The following is a 21626-nucleotide window of genomic DNA, read 5'->3' as shown; positions in this document are numbered from 1 at the left end:
ATTTTTGGGAAAGGTCTTTTACCTTTCCAGCCTGCGCAATGGATTTTTTTAGGTGAGACACAGCATGCGCTGAACTGAGCCCACCCTTTAATCCTAAGGTTCATCTGCCAGGGCCAAGCAAGCTTGGACAATGGCAGTGAGGTCCTCAGGATGTAGGTTTGTTTAGAGTGACCTTTTCATAGATGGATGGCCTCACAGGGCTAACAAGCTCCATCTGCCCGGGGGACTGGGGAATTGAACCTGTGTTGCAGTGGTGAGAGTGCTGCATCCTAACCACTAGGCCACCAGGGGTCCCCCTGAAAAGTTAATACAACAGAGAAAAACCATGTAGACAGACTGATGAGCAGAACAACAAAAGTGAGCTTTCAAACCTCAGCCAAATCCTTGATATCTGAAAACAGAGTATGGGATTTTCTTGCATATCAACTCCTCCTGCTCCAAAAGCAAGTGTTTTATAGTCCATGCCTCAATTCATTACTAGGGTTTGACTTATTTTTAGGTTCTTATTTGCCAAAGACACATTGCTGCATGGAATATTAATGAGGTTGTCATCTAACTGGGCCTTAAAGGAGGAGAGAAGATTTAGTACCTTCTTAAAAAAACTAGCAACACTTTTTTCTGCAAGTTTGAGAATTTGTGCTTTGAGAAGAATAAGACAATTCACTTCTTGTGCATGTGAAACCTCTTAAATCCCATCAGAAGGACTTGAGCTTGAGGCCAGGAACCAGACATTTTCACATTTTAATCTCAACTCTGGTCTTGGCTTCCTGTACAGCAAAGAAGTCTTTCTTCATTTCAACAACTTTAAACCAGGGTACAGTGAAAATTAAATGTTTACACTGCAATTTGAAAATGTAAAGTGCTAAGAAGGAGCACTTAGGAAATGAACTTTGTAAACTTTTTCCTTGCTGCCATGGTATCCACCATCCTCAACAGCCTCTTACTTCATGTACTCATAGACTACATAACCTTAAGCACTCATTCTCTGTAAACTACATACCTCACTTGAGAGCTGATGTACAAAAATCAGCTGTCTGAATACCTTAACACTTACGACAGCTGCCTCTGGACTGATCATAAGAGAAATTACTTGTTATTAATTTTCACATACTGGATTTATTTTAGCTTTTATGTTTCAGGAATATTATGTAAACAGAATGTTAGTTGTAGGAGTACCCAGGAATGCAAGAAAACATATGGCTCAAACTCCCTTCAGTATTCCCAGCACATTCCCCAGCAATTTTAATTTCGACTGGTTCAAGTGGGGGAGTCAGGGAAAGACTTAAATGCTCTCATCCTCTGCATATCATGATGAAGAGGAACCACAGCACCTGCTCTCACATATGCAGAGCCTTGCATTTGGGTGAAAATGTAACCCTACTGCTCCCAGTAAGTGAGGAAGGTACTCTTTATAGTGTATTTTGGACCCTGTAGCATTTCAGTTTTACCCCTGCTTCAGGATGGCACTGACATTATTTGTAAGTCTGTGCCTGCTCTGATGAATCCACCAGAGACAGAGTCAATTATGGGAGCAGGACCACACACATGTGTTTCTAATTGTCATCTCAACGGTTTGCAGGGTTGGTGAACCTGACACACATACTCACACACCCAGACCATGTCATGTACCCTATCCAAGATTAAGTATTGTGATGGTAAATATTTAAGATGGATAAATGCATATTACTGAATAAGCACAAGTATTGTGCCACCCATTCTTGTCTTAACTTCCCATTGAGTCTGCTCTTTGCTCTGGTAGTGCAATACCCTAGCGTACAAAAATCCTCAGGTGCCAAGACTTGCCATAGGGGGTCATGAGCCTTTGTTGTCACGGCCCAAGCCCTCACCAGTATTTGCCCTGCCACATATGGCTGTGTAGGACCTCTGTGCTCACAGTTAATCAAGAGCTGCATCTGTCTCTCATCACATTGCTGGTGCCTGGTGCTTGATCTGCTCTTGCTCTCAGCGCTCCACTGCCCAGGGTGTGAATATTTTGCAGGTTGAATGGCAGCAGGAGAAGCCCCTCAAAATGGTTTGTGCTGCATTTTTTTGGGAGACTGTGTAAATTACCAGTGATGTGAAGTACTGATTTCTTCATGTGCTGTGAAGACTGAAAGAAAAATGAGGCTTGAAAAATTAAAAGTTAATTGCTTTACACACTAGCAGTTGCACACTTGAGAGAGCAAGTGTGGAGTATGGGACCCTTACAGGGACAGACAAGAAAGAAGCAGATTTGCCTATACCCTGGACTGCTACCTTATACCAGACAGCTACTTAAAAGCTGACACAATGCAGAGGGGTCCATGGAGATCTCAAAGACTGGGAACACCCCAAATTTTTTGGATGTCCTGTGAGATTTATAAAAAAACCCACAAAACTGAAGGGAAAAAAAAAAACTACAGCTATTAAAAACACCCACAAGAAAGCTTTCAGTTAAATCTAATCCATATAAAGTCTCCAGAATGGATCACTTGCATGCATCAAGTAAGCTCTCCAAATGACAGTGCGAGAAAGCTTGATAAGCTGCTTGGAGCTAAAAAAACCTTTCTAAGGCAAACTTTCTACAAAAAATTTTTGTTGTGCTGGTCACAGCTTACATCTTGCTTTGTCTGGTTATCCTTCCAGAAACATAAATGAACTCATAAGAATAACAGGAGGATTAGGTTAAGCTTATTTTTAAAACATTTCCCACAAATTCATCTAATTTTCCTGCTTATAAACACCCTTGTTCATCTTTGCTGTGTGTCTAATTAGGCAGGATATACTGCAGGTGGCTTAAAATAGGAGCTGATATATAGTAGCTTTGCAGTTATGCATGTTAAAGGAAAGGTAATTAAAATTTCATGCTATGAGATGTAAACTGATCACCTCAAGGGCCTAAAAGGGATTTCTCCCCCATATATGACATGGCATGGTTGGCCAGATACAGTATGGGTGGGATTCCTCTTCCTTGCAACACTTACTAGCCTCTGCCCAAGGCAGAATATGACATCTGATGAGTTGGTTTCTTGAATTATTTATTTACGGAAACAGACCTACTGCCATCAGCTAAGTATCTCTGAATTTTATTTACAATCAATACTGCAATAAAGCTTAAAACATAAAAAGTTAAAATTAAATTAAAACAAACTAGCAAAGAAAGCCCTGCCAAGAACCTGTCTTAGAGGTTAATTAAAATGAGATCAAACAGAGGTCTTGGATTTTGTAGCAGCTGTAGTTAAAAATCTGTGGTAACTGACAGAGACATAGGATGATTTCCTCTGATGATGCTGACAAATTTTCCAAACAGCATTTCTCCAAAAATGAGATTTATTTTTGCAGCTAAAAAGAATACTTCGTTGTAGCAAGTACTTTTTCTTTGGCAATGGATCAAATTGCACCAAATGGCAGGTGGCATCTTTTAAAATATTTCCACAAGGGAGGATATCACTCTGCTTTTCTACCCGTTTTTCTCCACATCTGCTCACCTTTTTTCAAAAATCATGCATTATATTATAATACTGAAACGTCAGTGGTGCTTTCCAGAATAGAAAAGAGCCCTTTCAAAAACTATTTATTACTGTTTGCAATGGGGATGTGATTGTATTTTGCTATGGTAGTCCAAGGGCATGCTCATACTCACTGTGAAATAGTGGCATTTTGATATTGTAGCTTTAATAAGGATATTTACAATGGGGAACCCTATATTAAAGAAGTTATGCCTAGGGCATGTTTAAAAGCCTATCAGACAGGCTTTGAAATATGTGAGGGACAGTAGACCTCGCACTGCAGGCTTTTTCTACGAACTCCTTACAGCCAAGAAGAAAGAACCACAAGTGAACTCAAGTTAGTGAAACACCGAAAGGATCCCTCAATTTCTTGTGGCCAGTCAAATTAGGCCTTCTGCCTTGGGAAGTCACCTCTTAGTTTTCCCTCAGAAAAAAAGAGGCAAGCAAACAGGATCTGGGTGCCCCAATTAGAACGTGGGGGTTTTTGTCCAGCCCAGTAAAGAATGCACCTGCTGGCTCTGAATCAGATGAAGTTTTCTTAAATTGTCTGTGGTACAACAAATGGTGGGAAGGCAAAACAAGGATTACTAACTGGCACAAGAGATTAGTTTAATAAACCTGCATGGGACACATAAAATCACAAGGATGAAAACCTGTCACCCAAATACAGCAAAATTCCCATTGATTTAGACGAATCAGGATTTTACCTCATGACTCCAAGGCACTGTAGAAAAAGAAACAAAACCAGCCTACCAAACCTCTGTTAAAGGTAATCCAGGAAAAACAAGTTCTGAGAATGCAGTCTATATTGACAAATAAGAAGGGTATTAAGGGTACCCTGCTTTTCTGTTAGATGTCTTCCCCTCTCCTCCGTATCATCCTTCAGGGTTACTTTTGTCTCAGTTAAACTGACCCTACATTTTCACATGAAGAGTCTCACATCTGTCAGACACTGGACAATGAGGAAGACAGCATTTGGTTATGAAACACCTGACTTGAATTTCACTGAACCACATAATAAACCAGAAAGAAATGAAGTTTTACTATGCAGAAGCAGGTTTTTGTAATAAATCTCTATATACCTGCATGCACAATAATAATAAATTGATTTTTTTTTTCCTGGAAAAGTGAGAAAAGAAGCCTCACATTGCACCTCGAACCAGTAGGAAACAATTTTTCATTCACTGTAAAAGAACAGGTGGGGTTGTGATCATGTATTTAGCTAAACAAAACAAACACATTCCAGACATGCCATCCTTTGAAGGAAAGGAAACTTCCAGGGTTTTAATCACATAGTAGTATGCTGCTTCATCTGGTTATTTTAGAAGAGATCTCTCTTTGTAAAAAAATCATTAACTTTCCATATAGGGAAGCACAAACTGGGTCATTGGGGAAGCATGTACTTCTCAGCTGGAAGCAAGCCATGGACAGTCTCAGGTGAATAGTGTCTATCCAACACCACTGTTTTGTCAGATTTTGGAGCCCTCTCCACCCTAATCCCCATTCCACCACCACCCCCTCTGCCAATTCCCAATACCTCAACAGGAAAGGAGACATCTGTGAATCCTCTGGCATTGCTTCAATGCTTTACAGCTGTAATAACCACTGATACAAAGAGAATAATGTTTTCTAGCCTCAAATTCCTAAGGTACTTTTCTGAACAGACAAGTGGATGGGACTTGGTTATGTGAAAAATATCCCACCAGGGGAAGGGGTGTGGGGAAAGATGAAGAGGAATCATGATCTGCAGATAACTGAGCTCAGCTTGGCTTTAGATTTATCTTTTCTGACCACTCAACCCATTTGTCCAAATCCAAACTTCTAAATCTAAACAGTATTTTTCTGGCAGCTTGCACTCCCTCACTCTTGGCTTTATCAGATGAAAAATACTTCAAGGAGGGGACTTAAAACAGTGGCGAGCCATAGACTTACATATATGCAGCATTTCTGCAGTACTCCTCACCATTAGAATATAGGGACGACAGTTTGAAGCTTGCTGCTAGAAATCCCAAAATGCACCAGACACTACAAAGTCCGTTTTCTCTCATTTGTTAGCACTGTCAGTCACCAGCACTCTAAGTCATGGTGTCTCTTACCTGTATGTCAGCAAGTTCATCACAGTCTTGCACAAGACGCACAGGTTGACATTTAGTGGTTTGGGGAATAATGTCAATTTATATAGGGCCATAAAGTAAAGGCAGCAGACAGCCTGGACAGATAGGCACAGAGAACTGTTTCTCAAGGGCCAGTGTTCTTGGAAGGGTTTGGGACACAATGGCTGACATGCGTAAGGAAAAGAGACAATGGGCATAAACTGATGGACAGAAAGTTCCACCTGAATACAAGGAAGAACTTTTTCACTGTGCAGGTGACTAAGGACTGGAACAGATTGCCCAGAGGGGTTGTGGAGTCTCCCTCGCTGGAGATATTCAAGAACCATCTGGATACAATTCTGTGCCCTGTGCTCTAGGATGACCCTGCATGAGCAGGGAGGTTGGACCAGATGACCCCATTGTGGTCCCCTTCAACCTTATCCATTTTGTAATTCTGTGATTCATAGAAAACTCATATCCTGGTGCAGATTTGCTTTAAAAACCCCCTATAATTATTTCAAATATTTTTAAATTCCTTTCTAACCAGAAGATCCCTGGGTTGTACAGCTGCTCAGTGACAATTTGCCCAAGAAGCTGCATAAATTGTTTCATCCTGAGCCTCTCTCTGTTGTGGTTACACTACTGCTAGTACCTCAACTCAGGGCCAGCTTCAGGCTGGCAGTCTGACAGGTACAGAAACATCCAAATCTTAGCACAAGGGCAAGTGGAAGCAAGAGCCAACCCCTGCTCTGTGCCAGGTCTGCAAGGGGACCAGTCACAGCTTCAAGCCATCAGTCGTTTTCTCAAGCCAACACCACTGGCTTTGTCTTGAAGGGGGACACAGGCCAGCTCTGCCCTGAGGTGGTTTAGGTGCAGGAGCCAGGACAAGAGTCACCCTGAGGAGCAGCAAGAGCTACAGCTGCCCTTCACTTACATGACAGAGGAGCCCTGAAGCAGCTTGGCCTCAGCAGGAACAGCACAGGCAACTGCTCTGCTCAAATGTACAGCCAGGGCCAGAAAATCTCATGGGGAGAATTTTGCAATATGCACCCTTGGCAATAAACTGAGGGTTCCAGAGATGCCAGTTCCACCCACCCCTTAAGCACTTGAATCAGGATTTTCTGAAGTCATTCTTCAGCCTACATTTTTTTTGTACCATCCTGCCGAGTGAATATAGGGGCATAACCACATGAATTTTACAGCTGTAGGTCATCATTGTTAACAGGGAAAAAACCTTCAAACCTTCTGCTTCAAAGCCACAAACCCTTGGCCCCAATCTTTTAAATACAGTTTGTAATTAACTTAGCAATGCAATGGCTCACATGGTCTCTGCAGCCATTTATGGCCTAACTGCCAAACTTAATAACAGAGAACCAACAAACTACACAATATTGCAATTTATACTCTAAATTTAAGCAGTAATATTTTATCTAGTTAAGTGGAATTTTTTAAAAAAAACTGCGAGTCAGCAGCAGCTACCTGCATAAAGTTATTTGGCTAACTGAAATTGGAATTCATTAACTGATTAACCAAGAGCTACAGATGGAGTAATATCATCACATCTCAAGCAACATTTAAGATGAGAATTGTAATACAGTAGATTTGCAATTCTTGAATGCATGTGATTAACAGATTCAAACAAATGATGCTATTACTATGTTAATTAAACCCTGCCATAAAATATTGAATGGGATTAAATTCAAGTGTTTGAGAGAAAAATAGATCTCTTAGGACAATTACAAAAGAGAAAAAGAGTAATCAAGCATTTGGCATGCTATTGTCTGTTAAAACCACAATAACAACAATAATAGCATCAATAAAAAATATATAATAATAATAGGAAGAGTAATACCAACAAAAAGACTTGTCTTAAAGAGTTAGGCACACAAATTTTCCAATCTGAGACAGAGAAATCTATTGCTTGGCAAAAGCAGGATGCTGAATTTTTTTCGGAAGTTATGGCAGTAGTGAGAGTTTTGAGTGCTGTCTAACTAGTCATTTATGAACTCAGCTGCTGTGTAGGTGTATTAGAGACAGGTGATATACTGACATCATGTTGTCGTCATGTTCCAAATCTGTTGATGTGAGCTTTAAAGAAAACCCAACAACCTACTAGAAAACCAGAGATGCTAATGAAGGCAGGTGTTGTAGGAGTATTAGTCCTGTGTCTTCCTCTACAGTGTCTCCTGCAGCCCAACATGTCCCTGCACAAAGCAGCACTGCAGTGCCCCTCTCAATGTGGTCCCCACACCCGTCAGGAGCTGCCTGCTCCTGTGCCTCCCAAGGAGGCTCCTGAGAGGTGTCAGTCATGACCAAGCAAAGTAGGCGTGGGGGTACACTGGGGAACTGCTCCACATGGCCTCACAGGGCTGGAGTCACCTCCAGGGCCCTGCTCCAGCCCCGCTCAAAGATACACAATGAGATCAGCCATGGAGTAGGGCTTGGTGAGCACAAAAAGTCCTCTTCTGCTTCCTCAAGTCCCCTAAGCACCCCAAATCCTCATCCAAGAGCTTAAATGGTACCACAGTATTTCCCAATAATGTGATGGAGCGTTTTCTGGTAACAGCAGCATGAGATATTGAGATAGTATCACCTGTTTTTAGTGCTGCTTATAGCCAAGAGCAGCTTCAGGAGTTTGAGTGCAAGCTTAACTGCATACATGGTTTAATTTTAATTTTATTTTTGCAAGGACCAATCCAGGACGCTTAACTATACTGAAATACCAAAACAGACAAGCGGCAATGGTAATGACACTAACTGCTAATCAGTTCTTCACATGGGCTTTACCAAAATGTCCTGGAAATTCAAAATTGTTTCCCTGCTTAATGAACTTGCCTCCAAAAAGTTAAACCCTAAGGGTTATTTTTAGAGTATTACTCATGAGTGCTGAACAATTAGCAATGCATTAAAGACCAGCCCAAAACTAAACAAAGCAAACCACAATTAAAATCACATAAAATGTGCCTAGTTGCAAAACAAAAAATTAAACGATTGTTATAAAATTAGATGCTAAAATTGTTCATTTGCAGTAAGGACTATTTCAAAATCCTTTCTTGTACACTTACATTGTGCTTTCTTCTACCATGTACTTTGCAGGGAAACGCAAGTCACCAAAGTCACAACACCAAAAAAAAGGATTAAGGGCAAGGTGCACAACCTAAGGCATGAGACATCTCTCAAGGTCAAGCTCAGGAGTCAACACACAGCTAGGCCTCTACTCTTTAAAACATGAACTATATCCTATTCACTTAAAAATCATGACAATCATGCTGTATGTTTTTTTGATGGCTAACAAAAGGAGAAATTACTGCTGTAAAAAGAACAAGACTTAAAATGAATTTAAGACCATCTTCACAGAAATCTCCTCAGTAACACAATGTCAGAAAAATGTTCGCAATGCATTGTCCACTGCCTTTTTTGGTCTTTGGAGAAAACACACACTAATTTGTCATGTTCCTGCTGAGTTTATTTCTATTTCTGAGAATTTTGAATAACAGCAGGTCACTACCCGAGCAGCATAATGAAAATGAAGCAAGGTCAATAATATAGGCAAAAATGACCAAGAAAGGTTAACTCTTGCGAATGCAATATTTCAAATGGAAAAATTCCATAATACATAATGTTGGAGGTTAAAAACTGAGAAGCTATTCAATTAGATGACGAAATGAATAGTAAATGAACGAATCTGACCCTACCCTTCTGCCTCCTCACTTTTCTTACTGATAGGAGCTTGTTCAGAGTTAGAAAAGCAGAATTTGAAAAATTATATTTAAACCTAGCCTGAAATTAGAGGACATTGACTAAATATGCTTTTCCAAAAGACCTCAGAAAAAAGCTGTGCTAATTTAAATTTCTTTCAATGGTAACTCAAATTTTTTGCAAAAGTACATCACCAGTAATGGGTTTTTTGAACAAAAATTAATGAAAAAAGCAAATCTCTGAAATACTTGTATTTATACTTACTTACACACACATACATACTTATATCTGCAAAGATTAATGATAGAAAGCTTTCCAGGACTTTCTTGAATGTGTGTCCCATAATCATTACCTCCTTGCAGAAACTTCCTAGTATGAAAAACAGTGACGGTCATTGACCACATTGCTTGCTACAACTTTATCAGTTTCTAACAAGAAGCAGCATTCTACTACATACCATTATTTAACTGTACATTATAGTTTATCTTTTATTCCTATGTTGGGAGCTAAGCATTCTAACAATTAGCAACATCTAAATGGAAACAAATGAACAGCTCCTTCTGACAGAATATGATGGTCATTTCAACATAAAGTTTCCTTAGGGAAAAACATACTTTTCTACAAAAGAACATAATCAAATTAAATACTTGCTTGATTTCATTGACTTTCCAAGACAAACATTAGACATAATTTTAAAGGAACAGAAAAGCTCTACGGTAATTCTTGTCTGCAAGCATGTAGAAATTTTTTTTCTGGCTGCTGTAGCCAAAATATAAATCATTTTCTGCTGTGGTGTCAGGAAGTGTATTGCACTAAATTAATCATGAGCTACTTTTAAAAAGGGACAAAAAATCCACTGCAAAATTAAACAAATCTCTCTGGGCCTGTTTTCCATTTGCATTGTCATCACTTACCTTTAAAGGACGGTGGAAGTGAGATGGGAATGTTGCTGAAATGCATTCAACAGAACCTGCGTGTGTGTTAGCTTCTCTAGTGGTCTCTGTTGTGCCTCCAGCCATTAGAAAAGATAAAGTATTATAACCTGCACACAATATAATTTTTACGCTTTGCCAGGCTCCTAGCACAGGGATACACTATAGCAAAATAAATGCACAGGCACATAGACTACAAGCCAAGCTGTAGTGCTTCTTCCAGCATTTCCCAGTCCCAGGTGTATTTTGCTGGAGTAGATAAAAGTCTTTCTATCTCATTATAAAAGAAGAGGAAAGGCAATTCTTAAGGGAAATCGAGTCATTTTAGAAAGCTTTTCCTAATAAGCCCAATAGTTTAGCAGATGTGTCCATGTGGGTAAAACTGGGAGCACAGAGATCAGGCAGCTCCATCCACCATCATACAACTGTGACTCGGCTTGCTTTTATCTTTTATGTCAGGCAATCAAAAGAAAAGTCAATTTTATTTACTAAGTGAGGGGTAAATAAACTCATGCCAATTGAAGAACAGAAAATATGTCTTTGTGGTTTAGACTCGAAGCATTTTAAAGATAAAAAATCTTAAATAATTCACTCAGACAAGGCTTCTAGATCCTCGTCTGTCTTTCTTTCCTCCCAGGGCAGGATGGCATGCATGGAACTTTTTGTTAACCCTCTCCTTCCAAACTCCCAACCCAAAAACTACACCATCCAAGAGGCACTAGTCATATTTAATACCTCTGCTTTAATAAAGTAATTTTCAAAATATTTCTGGGAAGACACAGAATCACAGAATATTCTGAGTTAGAAGGAACCCACAAGGATCATTGAGTCCAACTCTTAAAGCGAATAGCCCAAACAGGGATTGAACCCATTAACTCGGTGTTTTTAGCATCTTGCTCCAACCAGCTGAGCTAATCTCAGGGTCACACTTCCCTAGACCACAAGCAATAGCAATTAAATTCAGCCTCAACTTTACAACTGACTTCAAAATCATAGTTTACAAAAATGTTCTGAAGTCTTTTCTCTCTCTTTCCTCAGTCTCCAAAAGTACTTTTTCTCTAGGTGATCACAACTCTGCCTGCCTTTCTCATTGTTGGCTGTTTGGGTCTATTAGCTTGAGACCCTCTTCTTCTGACTCCAGCCTCACAAAACCTCCCCATAATATAACTCTAAGCCTGTACATTAATTCTTAGCAAAAGCAGTTCAATGCATGTGTTCAAATGCTGCTGAAATTGGGCCAACTGTGTGGTTTTTCTCCTCACACAGTAACTTAGTATCTCCCTCCAAAGCTAGCCACACTTACCGGTAAAATGTGGTATAATCCACTGTTGAATGACAGCTCTGAAACTCCCATGCTTTGAGTTTCTGGCATTCCCGGTGAGCTCGGAGTTTCACCCTGACTGTCCCATGACAGAGCTCAGGTACAGGTTTTCTCTGCGGGCGGCTGCAGAACTCATTGGACTCCACGCGCCAAGATTCAGCAAAGTCGTCCACATCAAACTTAAAATTCCCATCCCCCCCAATCAGGTCATCTCGCTTGTGCCCGTTGTAATTGCCACACAGACCACAGAGTCTGCCTTTCAGATGTGGTGCAGCCATGACTTCCACAAAACTGTCTCCATCCCATGATATTTCCAAGCCTAATAAAAAGATGAGACAAAAACAAGTACGAACATACATACAAAACAAACAAACAAAAAAAAAAGAGAAGAAGAAATTGAGGATAACAAACTGCACCTTATGTTTGCAAAACAGTGTTCATGGGAACCTGAACAAAGCCATTGGCTTTGTTCTGATAATGCTGTATATCTTCTAGTAAGATTTCTGTATATCTTCTAGTAACAGCCTCTGGCAAGTACAGTGTTTCTTAAATCACAGTCAATTACAGTACACTCATGCCTCTGTTTATTTTTGTTCCTCCTTCCTAATGAATGGAGTTATTCTAAAAAATATCAAGTCAAGATAGAACTATTCTCAACACTGAAAGAGGGCTCTTGCAAAATTCTGTAAATTGAATTTGCTAGGGTAAATTGCTAGCTGATTTTGCAGGCGGCCCAGAATTTCAGCCACTGTCATCCATTGCACAGGTCATAGGCATACAAAGGTGTCCATGCCCCATGAGACTGATCCACCAGTGACTACCTGATGGGACACATCGTTTTCTTCCCTACAAAGCTGGCACTGATCTCTTATTTGGGTGAATACAACTGTTCAAATACAAGTACCTTATTTTGTGGGAGTAAAGAGAGTTAAAAAGATTACAACAAAAATATGTCAGATGGTCAAAATTGTTGTAGGAAGGCATTCTGAATTGGATTCAAACTGTTCATTCAAAAGGCATAAGTTAGCAACCTTCTGACCTTGTCTACACTCAGAAATTACGGTAAACATCTAACCTTCATCTAGTGGTTGGGATATAAACCCTCTGCTACAATTTGTTTTACAGGAAGGTTTGACACTTCTGGTACATCAAAATCAAAATTACTTTCTTTGGCTGACATCCCCTTTAATCTGCCTGTACTCATCTAAAAGCTAGATGTCTAGCATAAGTCAGCTGTCTGGGCCCTCTCTTTGACAGAGAGAAAAAGGCAGCTGCGGATCACAACATGAGTGTCTAATGCAGAGGGAATGAATGAACTACCTCCTGAATGGCTTTCTGTTTCCAGTGATATTTTAGAGGGCCGAAAGATCAGGTGGAGACTAAACTTCTCGTTTTTACCTGGGTGACTGCAAAATAAATGAATTCCGTTTTTTGAGGAGTAAATATGCATGTCATAAGGGAAAACAATTTTGGTATTATATGGGATAAAAACAACACCAAGAATTACTGCTGCTTGACTTCTACCTGATAATGTTTTTTCTTGTAATTATTTCCAATGTCTCATGCATCCTTCTACTTCACATGTCTGCAGTAACCCTGCATCTGAAGACCACAAATCATTTGGCTGATGTTAATTTACTCTCATGAAGTACCTGTGAGCAGTGATTAGTTAAGGATAAACACAGGACTCTGCTTTAAACAGGATAATCCAGATTTTACCCTCTTCTTGCTGCTTGGCCAAGAATACCAAGAAGCATCAATCTGCAATGCAGGACCAGGGCTTCACTCCAGCTTTCATTTGCTGTGTGGGCTGGCTTAGCGCCACCCTTTCCTCTTGTAAATCAGTGCTTGTCACTATGTGATCCAAATCCTGCGCTATCCTCATGTAAGTAATTAACATACCAGGGACTCAGTTCAAAGCTGGAACCCTTCCTTTAGCAACACATCCCATTGTCTCCTATGGCAACTCCTACCCAGGCTGCAGAGAAACAGGGTGAGGCTCAAGCAGCAATTATGGCCATGTCACCAGGAGTTTTGGGAACAATTTACTCACTAAGGCTGTGAAGACAGTTCTGCATCACTTGTCACTACAGTCTATTACACCATGTTTTCTTACCACTGTAGGTTAGCAATGATAGCACAAATATGTCCTGAACTGACTATGCCTGAGATCAGTTTTAAATTGTCTAATAAACCCCAGCACGGATGGGACCACGGTGTCTTCCTCCAAAGACACTTTACACCCAGCCAACTGAGAGATTGTGCAAGACTACAACTGCTAATGAGGCCAGCACAGTGGCAAGGGGGAAAGCTGCCTTTTAAGATGCTTCATACATTCATTATCATTGCTGGACAAATTCAAACTCCAGCTGTCTTTGCTTCTGACTATGCTGAACAAAACAAAACACAGCTTGACTTGCAGACACAAGATTAATACTGCCGTGCTGGCATTTAGAAAAAACTTGCCATTAACTTATAAACCAGGATTTCTTCAGACTTGAGAATCATATAAACTTTCTCAAAGTTTAAAGCTTCAAGATCCAAATTCTCAGACAGTTCTCTTCAGATAATAACTACAGCTTTTAAGGTGGTGTTAAATTTCTTTCCCCAAACAAGCTCCCTCAGAACCTGCTCACTTTAAACAAAGTCAGAAAAGACTGGCTAATTATTCTATCTTAATTTCCCTTTTATGACTATTTTTTTGCTCAAGACAAGACTTACTGACCTTCAGTGAAAATACATTAATTATGAAAGGTTAACTTTAAAATTTTCATGAATATTTGTGTCCCTTTCATGAGAGTTAAGTTAAACTAATTGTTACATGCTGCTTTCGTAGCCCTGCAAAAGGCATGTAGGTATGCAGACAAAAAATAACATAAAATTATGGCTTTTCATCTCAGCATATAAAAATGCACATTTTTAAACCTAGAGATTCTTATTTTGATTACTGGATTTGATTCAAGAGACACACTGTGTAACTACCACAAAAGGATGTACGTTCCTCTAGCTGGGTACAGTTTAATTACACTTTATTCTGCTGTAATTGCTCAGATGGATGGGTAATTTCTAGCTTTGATGAACGGCCTAAAGGTTTCTGTCCATAACAGAGCTTATTTCCTTTTGGAGTAACAGGGAAGGGTATTTATTCCTACATGCATGATAATTTTGTTGGAGCCTGATCTCACTGTGCAGTGTGTGCTTTCTGTTTGTTCAGAAGCAGAAAATTCAGTTAGTTTCTGTAAACCAACAAGAGCTGTGACAGACAGGATTATGCTACAGAGCAATGTTTGAAATGTTCTCCTTTGCAGAGTTTCTTGGTGGCTATAACCCCCTTTCCTTCCCCTGCTCAAAATGGATGAGTTTCCCATTCGCTTGGACAAGGATCAGAATCTAAGAGATGTGAAGCCAAAGGAGGGGATGTGCAGAAAAGGAATATTCTATGAGTTACTTTTTAGGGTTTTCCAATTTTCCCCTCTCTTTGAAGGATACTTAATCAACATGTTACTTGATTTTTTAACTTGGCACACTATGTACTCTACTGCATTTAAAAAAAGTCCTGCTAGATTTATGTACATCACACATTCAGTTCCCCAAAATGGGAGCTCTCATCAATTGTTCTGCATGATTTTTCATAGTAAAGGTATCATTGAAGACTGGCAGACTGCTCTTCCCTAAAGATTTAGTGCCAAAGTGGTACAGAAAACCTCAGCAAAGTAGCTTCATGCAAAAGATCAGCACAGAAACAACAACAACAATAAAATGCTTGTGCACTAGAGAGATAGATAAGTAATACCAGCCCTGTGAACCTCTATTCTCTGGTCTTTGCAGCACACAAATTTTAGATAAGGACTCAACACCACTCAAAGTACACCCATGATGAAGTACCTGCCAGTGCAGAGTGCAAGGATTGCTGCTGCATGGCATCCAGGGCTACAGCTGGTGAGGAATTTAGCAACAAAACAGGTTTTCAGTGGAAAATGCCAATTCATCAGAACTGAAATGCTTCAGGGAGACATATCGTATTCAATGAACTTCCAACACAGCACAGGCAAGGCTCCAAGCTGGTTTCCTGCCAGCTCGCCTGGTGGGCTGCCTGGAAGCCTGCATGATCAGGGTATGAAACTCCAGGACTGCCCTGCCATGCACATTGCCCTGTAGCCAGGGACAACAAGGCTTCCTGAAGCTTTGGGCTTCCCTGTTTTATCCAGGACTCAGCTCTCAACTCTGCAAAAGGAAAACCAAAAGCCGTGGGAATGCTGGCTGAGCTGTAAGCACCAGACCCGGCATTTCCCAGCCCAGTTTTACTTTGAATTTTGCTTCCAGTGTTTTGCTTATTTTTCATTACCTCCTCTCTCCCCCTCTTTTTTCACCCTACACTGGGAAAGCATATATTTTTTTTAAAATCCCCGTTTCCTTTTGAAACAGAGAAAATTCTCCAATTTTTTTCCCCCCAGCACTCAGAATTTCCTGTGGAACAAAATGTTTGTGTTTAAACCAGTTCTACTCAGCACATTCTTCCTCTCTACAACCTCTCTGCTGCTTGTCCTCTCCCAGCAAAATGGAGCCATGCCGTTCTGCTGCTTTCCAGGCCTTATGTGCTGAGGAAAGGAGGACTTGGCCCAACGTGCTGCATTCAGTGACAGAAACCTGATCCTTCTCTGCTAAGGGGAGAAATTATTTAGGCTATAATTTGCAGTGATTACACACTGTTTGGTATGTTGTCATATGCCATGTTTGCACTTCCTCTGCCAACACATGGACAAGGATGTGTGTAGTCATTTACTAGGCTTGCACCAGAGACAAACGGAATAGCAGCAGGATTAGCTGTCATTCATCTTCAATTGAAAACCCTTCCTTGGCCTGTGGTTGGCTAATGAAATCCACATCGCCAGAATTCATGGTGTTCAGCTGGCTGCAAAGAAAAACCCTCAAGATGCTTTTAATTAGAAGTTGTGAATAATGGTCAACTTGTGTGCGTTTTACAGACAGCCACAAAAATCTGCATTGCCACTTTGAGGAATGAGTCCAGAGCTGGGATCCACATTATGCAGACTTACATTTCCAGGGGCTATATGAACAGGTGTCTAAATCCTCAGCTCAACAGTGGGTGCTAGTGTCCCCCTTGAAAAAAAATTATGCTAGATAATGAGTATGACTATGCGTCATGCCTGTGACCATATCACTCCATAAGAAAGATTGGTTTCACTGCTTTCACATGGTATTTAATTGAATTAACAGTAAATAGTATTCTCACTGAAACAGTACTTCACTGTGCAAGTGAAATCTCTCAGGACTACAGTAGTACCTAACACATGCTAATGAGAAAATTTTAAACTTCCCCTCAGTATTTATCTATGCAAGGATATTATAGTTTCAGAACAGTCTACCAAAACAAATGTAAGTCCTCTGGTTCAGCATTTTGACAATTAAAGTATTTTCTAGGACTCAAAAGACCTGAGACTCTGGTATCTCCCTTCCCTGTTTCTAGAAATAAGGTACCAGATTCTGTTAAATTTCTAATTTCCTTTTGCTTCTGGTGCTGTAGACTATGTTTCTTGCAGACAACTTCTTATTTGGGCACAAAACAAGCCCAACGAGATGGCACTGAGCAGCAAATTAGGCCTTGGTTTTCAAACCAGGGCCTCCATTTTGCTGGGTAGCTCCAGTGAAATGTTTCTGTACTTTGACAACTTAAACTCATTCCAGCCATTAATAACTATGACTTTGTATAACTGCTGACTTAAACTGCAAAATATGTTGTTGCAATTGTGGAAAAAAAATGAATGTTATGTTTAAGAACTGATCTCTCTGTTCTTATCTGTAAGCATTAAACGATGATGCTGTGTATTGAGTTTGCATGGCAAGATTTTGGTAGTGGAGGGGCTACAGGCGTGACTTCTGTGAGAAGCTGCCAGAAGCTTCCCCCATGGAAGCCAATGGGGGTCCGACGGAGCCCATTCAGGCTGGCTCCAAGATGGACCAATTTCAGCTGGCTCCAAGATGGGCTTGGCCAAGGTTGAGCCCTTCAGCAACAGTGGTAGCATCTCAGGTAAAATATTTAAGAAGGGGGAGAAAAGCCCTGTACAACTGCTGTCATAAAGAGGAGCGAGAAAGCGTAAGAGAAACAACCCTACAGTCAGGGGAGAAGGAGGGGGATGAGGTTCTCCAGATGCCACAGCTGAGATTCCCATGCAGCCCATGGTGATGACCATGCTGAAGCAGCTCTGCCCCTGCAGCCCCTGGAGGATCATTGGAGTCCTCCATGGGGTGTAGAGATCCACCTGCAACCCATGGATCCTCCTGCTGGAGCAGGAGGATGCATGAAGGAGGCTGTGACACTGTGTGAAGCCCATCCTGGAGCAGGCTCCTGGAAGAATCTGTGGACCCATGGAGAGAGGAGCCCTTGATAGAGCAGGTTTGCTGGTAGGACTTGTGACCCTGTGGCAGACCTACACTGGAGCAGTCTGTTCCTGAAGGACTGCACCCTGTGGAAGGGACCCACACTGGAGCAGTTCATGAAGAACTGCAGCCCATGGGAGGGAGTCACTGGAGAAGTCTGCAGGGAGCTATCTCCCATGGGAGGGACCCCACGCTGGAGTAGGGAATGAGCATGAGTCCTTCCTCTGAGGAGGAAGGAGTGGCAGATACAATGTGTGATGAACTGACTGCACCTCCCATTCCCCATCCCCTTGCGCTACTCAGGGCAGGAGGAGGTAGAGAGAACAAGGAGTAAAGTTAAGCTTGTGAAGAAACAGGGGTGGGGGGAGAAGGTGTTTTGAAGATTTGGCTTAATTTCTCATTATCCTACCCAGACTTGATTGGCAATAAATTAAACTAATTTCCCCAAATTGAGTCTCTTTCACAAAAGAGACAGTAATTGCTGAGTGACCTTTTCCAGTCCTTATCTTGACCCATGAGTCTTTCATTGTATTTTCTCTTCCCTGTCCTGGTGAGGAGTGGAGTGACAGAGTGACTTTCGTGAGCACATTTGGTTGATTTCCAGCCAGGACCAACCCACCACACCCTGCATAAGCCATTTTAAGTTACTGGAAGTGAAAATCATGGCACATTGATCCATTCAGGCAGTTAATTGTCAGCCACAGAATGAAACACAGCTTAGCAAATATCCTGCAGACTTCAAACTCATAGCTGGGATCTCTGTCTGCTTGCGGGTTGCAGGAATTTTGAAAGCACTCTGGGTTCCTAAGATCTCTAAAGATTTATGGCTATATTTATTACTGCTATCGTGCCTTTTTACTGACTACTGTTCGTGTTGAACTTGAGAAATTCTTCAGGGAGAAAGAAGACACACACACACAAACATACACAGACACACACATACTTGCCCTACCTGCTTTGGTTGCCACTTTCAGCAAATAACCATCCAAATCGATCTGAAATTGTGGTGTCTCGCAAGGCAGTGAGATTCGGGTCCCATTCCACTTCACTGTGAGGTGCTGCTGGAGGCTGATTGTGCTTCTGCCCAACACAAGGTCCACTGACTTTGTCCAGGAGAAAGAACGGGTCCGACGGGCATCGTTTTTTACCAGCACCTGAAAGGGCGAGGCAGAGGAGGAGCAGTCTTTTGTCAAAACGTACTGACATGTTCCCTGAAAGTTAAATGTCCGTCCATCAAAAGTGTTGTAGTGAGGGTCTCCAAACACAGTGCAAACTCCAGGCTCTGCAGGTGAGTGAGAAACAAAAGCGCCATATCAGGATCAATCAAAGTCTGAAAAAGGCAGATGATAAGAACTTAGAGGACGCTGCTCTCACCTAATCTACCTGCTCTACAGGGCAGATTTTGGCTGACACCCACTAGGAATACACACATCTTTTAAAACCAAAAGCTTCACAGCTTTAGTAGAAGTCTTCCCCAAGGAGAGTGGGAATCAAAGGCCAGTTGATTCCTGGGGCAGCACAGGAAGGCTAACCTGTACCTTTGTCCCTTAAATATATAATAATAATCTACCATCAGAACAGGTTATTACAATGCCTGTGAAATTTTTCACATTTCAGTGACTACCTGAAATTAAAAGCCATCAGACCACTTTGGCAGGACCTGGTTCTGTCCATATTTTACATTTGTACACTTATAAATATTGTACATTTTTTAAACTAGGAGTGTTTACTTTTTTCCCCCAAATGATCTGTAGAAACAGTATCTTTATTCAGTTTTACAAGCTATTGCATATGTTGTTTATACACAACTGACTTGTAGTAGTTATTGTTACCATACTACCAGCTAGAAGTCAGTAGTACATGACTAACATGAAGCAATAACTACCTAAGACCATGGTGTCTCTACCAATTATTTGTATTATTACAAATGGATGGAGATTTCTTATGGATGCTTGCAGCCATACACTAGTTGGAGAAGTCACAGCTCATAGGCAGAACATTTCCATACTCCTGTCAATGATGCTGAGTTACCCCGCAGCTACCCATCAACTGATTGAATTGCCTCACAATCAAAGATAACAGTAAATTTATTTGCCTTGCAGCCTTCTGGTATAACAATAGGTTCTAATCACATCTCACTGCTTATGAGAAGGCGTCTCAAGGCAGAGAAATGCACACTGCTACTGCCAACTGGACACCCATGGGCTAAGGCTGCTTTTGAAAGATGATGCTTGTTTTAGGGGGAGGACAATTTGACCCAGTAATCAGAGAGCTGTGAACATCAATTAAAAAAAAATTAAAATAATAATAATAATAATAATAATAATAATAAAGGAGGGGGGAGTAACAAGAAATACAATTTATTCACTGGAGGAAAAAAAATGCAAATAAAATGGTCTGCCTGAAAAAGCAGCTTAAAAAAGGCAAATTCAATCTACAGAAAAAGAAGGAGACATGAATGTTGTGGAGAAGTGGAAGGGAATTCCTTCGGTGGAGTGGAATGCAGTTTTAACTACACAATACACCTTTCTCAGCAGGGTTTTTCAGCCTAAGCAGGGTGTTATGCTAAAGCAACTATAATCTTTCTGGCGTTTTTCTAGCTGTAAAGTGCACCCAAGGAAACCTACATGGAGACGCAGAAAATGGGACTAAAGGGGAAATATAGGGGAAAATGGGACCAGGAGACATTACCTTTTCCTTCTCCAGCTGCAATGCAGAATCACCTGTACTTATATTATTCCTGACAGACCTACCTAACCTGCTCTTAAAGAGCAGTAGTAACAGCAACTCCACAGCCACCTCTGGCAACCTATAGCAGTGCTTGGCTGTCTCTCCTGTGAGAAAGGTCTTTCTAAAGCCTAATCTCGTTCAGTCTCCCCTCACCACACGGTGCAGTGCTACCACAGAGCTGGTACCTTTACCCCTAACTAGCCATATGCATGCTTCTTTAGCTAAGACAGTAACTAATCTTGGCATCATTATTACTCCTCTTTACTATGTCTGGCAACTAGGGACCAAAAGTTTCAATTTCTCAAGGACATCATGTTCACAGCTCCATTAGAAGTCAAAATTAACCATATTTGACCACCACCTCCGAAAAACAGGCCTGACAGACTTTAGGCAGAGCCTGAAAACAAAGAAGAGTGCTTTTAAAAATTTGCACTTCTGTGAGTTTCCTTTTGCTCATTGATACCAATAAGGATGTTAATAACTGCTTTCCAAAGTTCATTAAAAGATTAATTGATTCTCCATAAATTGGTAGGAACCATACAGCTTTTAATCACCAATGTCATTTTTACCAATGGGAAAAAAATCTATAAATTTTATATGGAGACTATCTGACTTTACCTGTTACTAAATCACATTAACACACTTCTGATTTCCTTATGCACTCATCTAAGTATCTGCATGATGAATATTAAAATATATGGCATTACCAGCTCAGATTCTCCTTCAGCTTTTCCGTCTCTAATTTTTCTTCTAGTGTAATCACAACTTTTATGAAAAAAGGGAAACTATCAACAAAAAAAAAATCAGCCAAACATCAGTAAAGATTCCAGAGGAAAGAATTGGTTTTTGTTTGTGTTTCTGAAGGCCAAAAATGTGCATGTTATACATGTTGTTAACCAACCTACTGGGAGGGGAAGTGTGGAGGATCAATTATCAGATTGGGAGAGATACAAGAAGTGGAGAG

The 21626-nt window shown here is 40.8% G+C and overlaps 1 protein-coding gene across 2 annotated transcripts in view; it reads right to left on the bottom strand.

Annotated features, from left to right (window-relative positions):
• The window catches only part of BMPER (BMP binding endothelial regulator), a 147817-nt gene that overhangs the window by 34075 nt on the left and 92116 nt on the right, over positions 1–21626 (bottom strand). For both annotated transcript variants that reach the window (XM_027675659.1, XM_027675660.1), the window contains 2 exons: positions 18885–19214; positions 11516–11852 (listed from right to left, as the gene is read on the bottom strand). In XM_027675659.1, the coding sequence (XP_027531460.1) occupies positions 11516–11852; positions 18885–19214 (667 nt within the window). The remainder of the gene's footprint in view (positions 1–11515; positions 11853–18884; positions 19215–21626) is intronic.

Source organism: Neopelma chrysocephalum, unplaced genomic scaffold (genome assembly GCF_003984885.1).
Source record: "Neopelma chrysocephalum unplaced genomic scaffold, ASM398488v2 Primary Assembly neopelma1_26, whole genome shotgun sequence".
Classification (NCBI taxonomy): Eukaryota; Metazoa; Chordata; class Aves; order Passeriformes; family Pipridae; genus Neopelma; species Neopelma chrysocephalum.
This window is presented reverse-complemented; position numbering and strand designations above follow the sequence as displayed.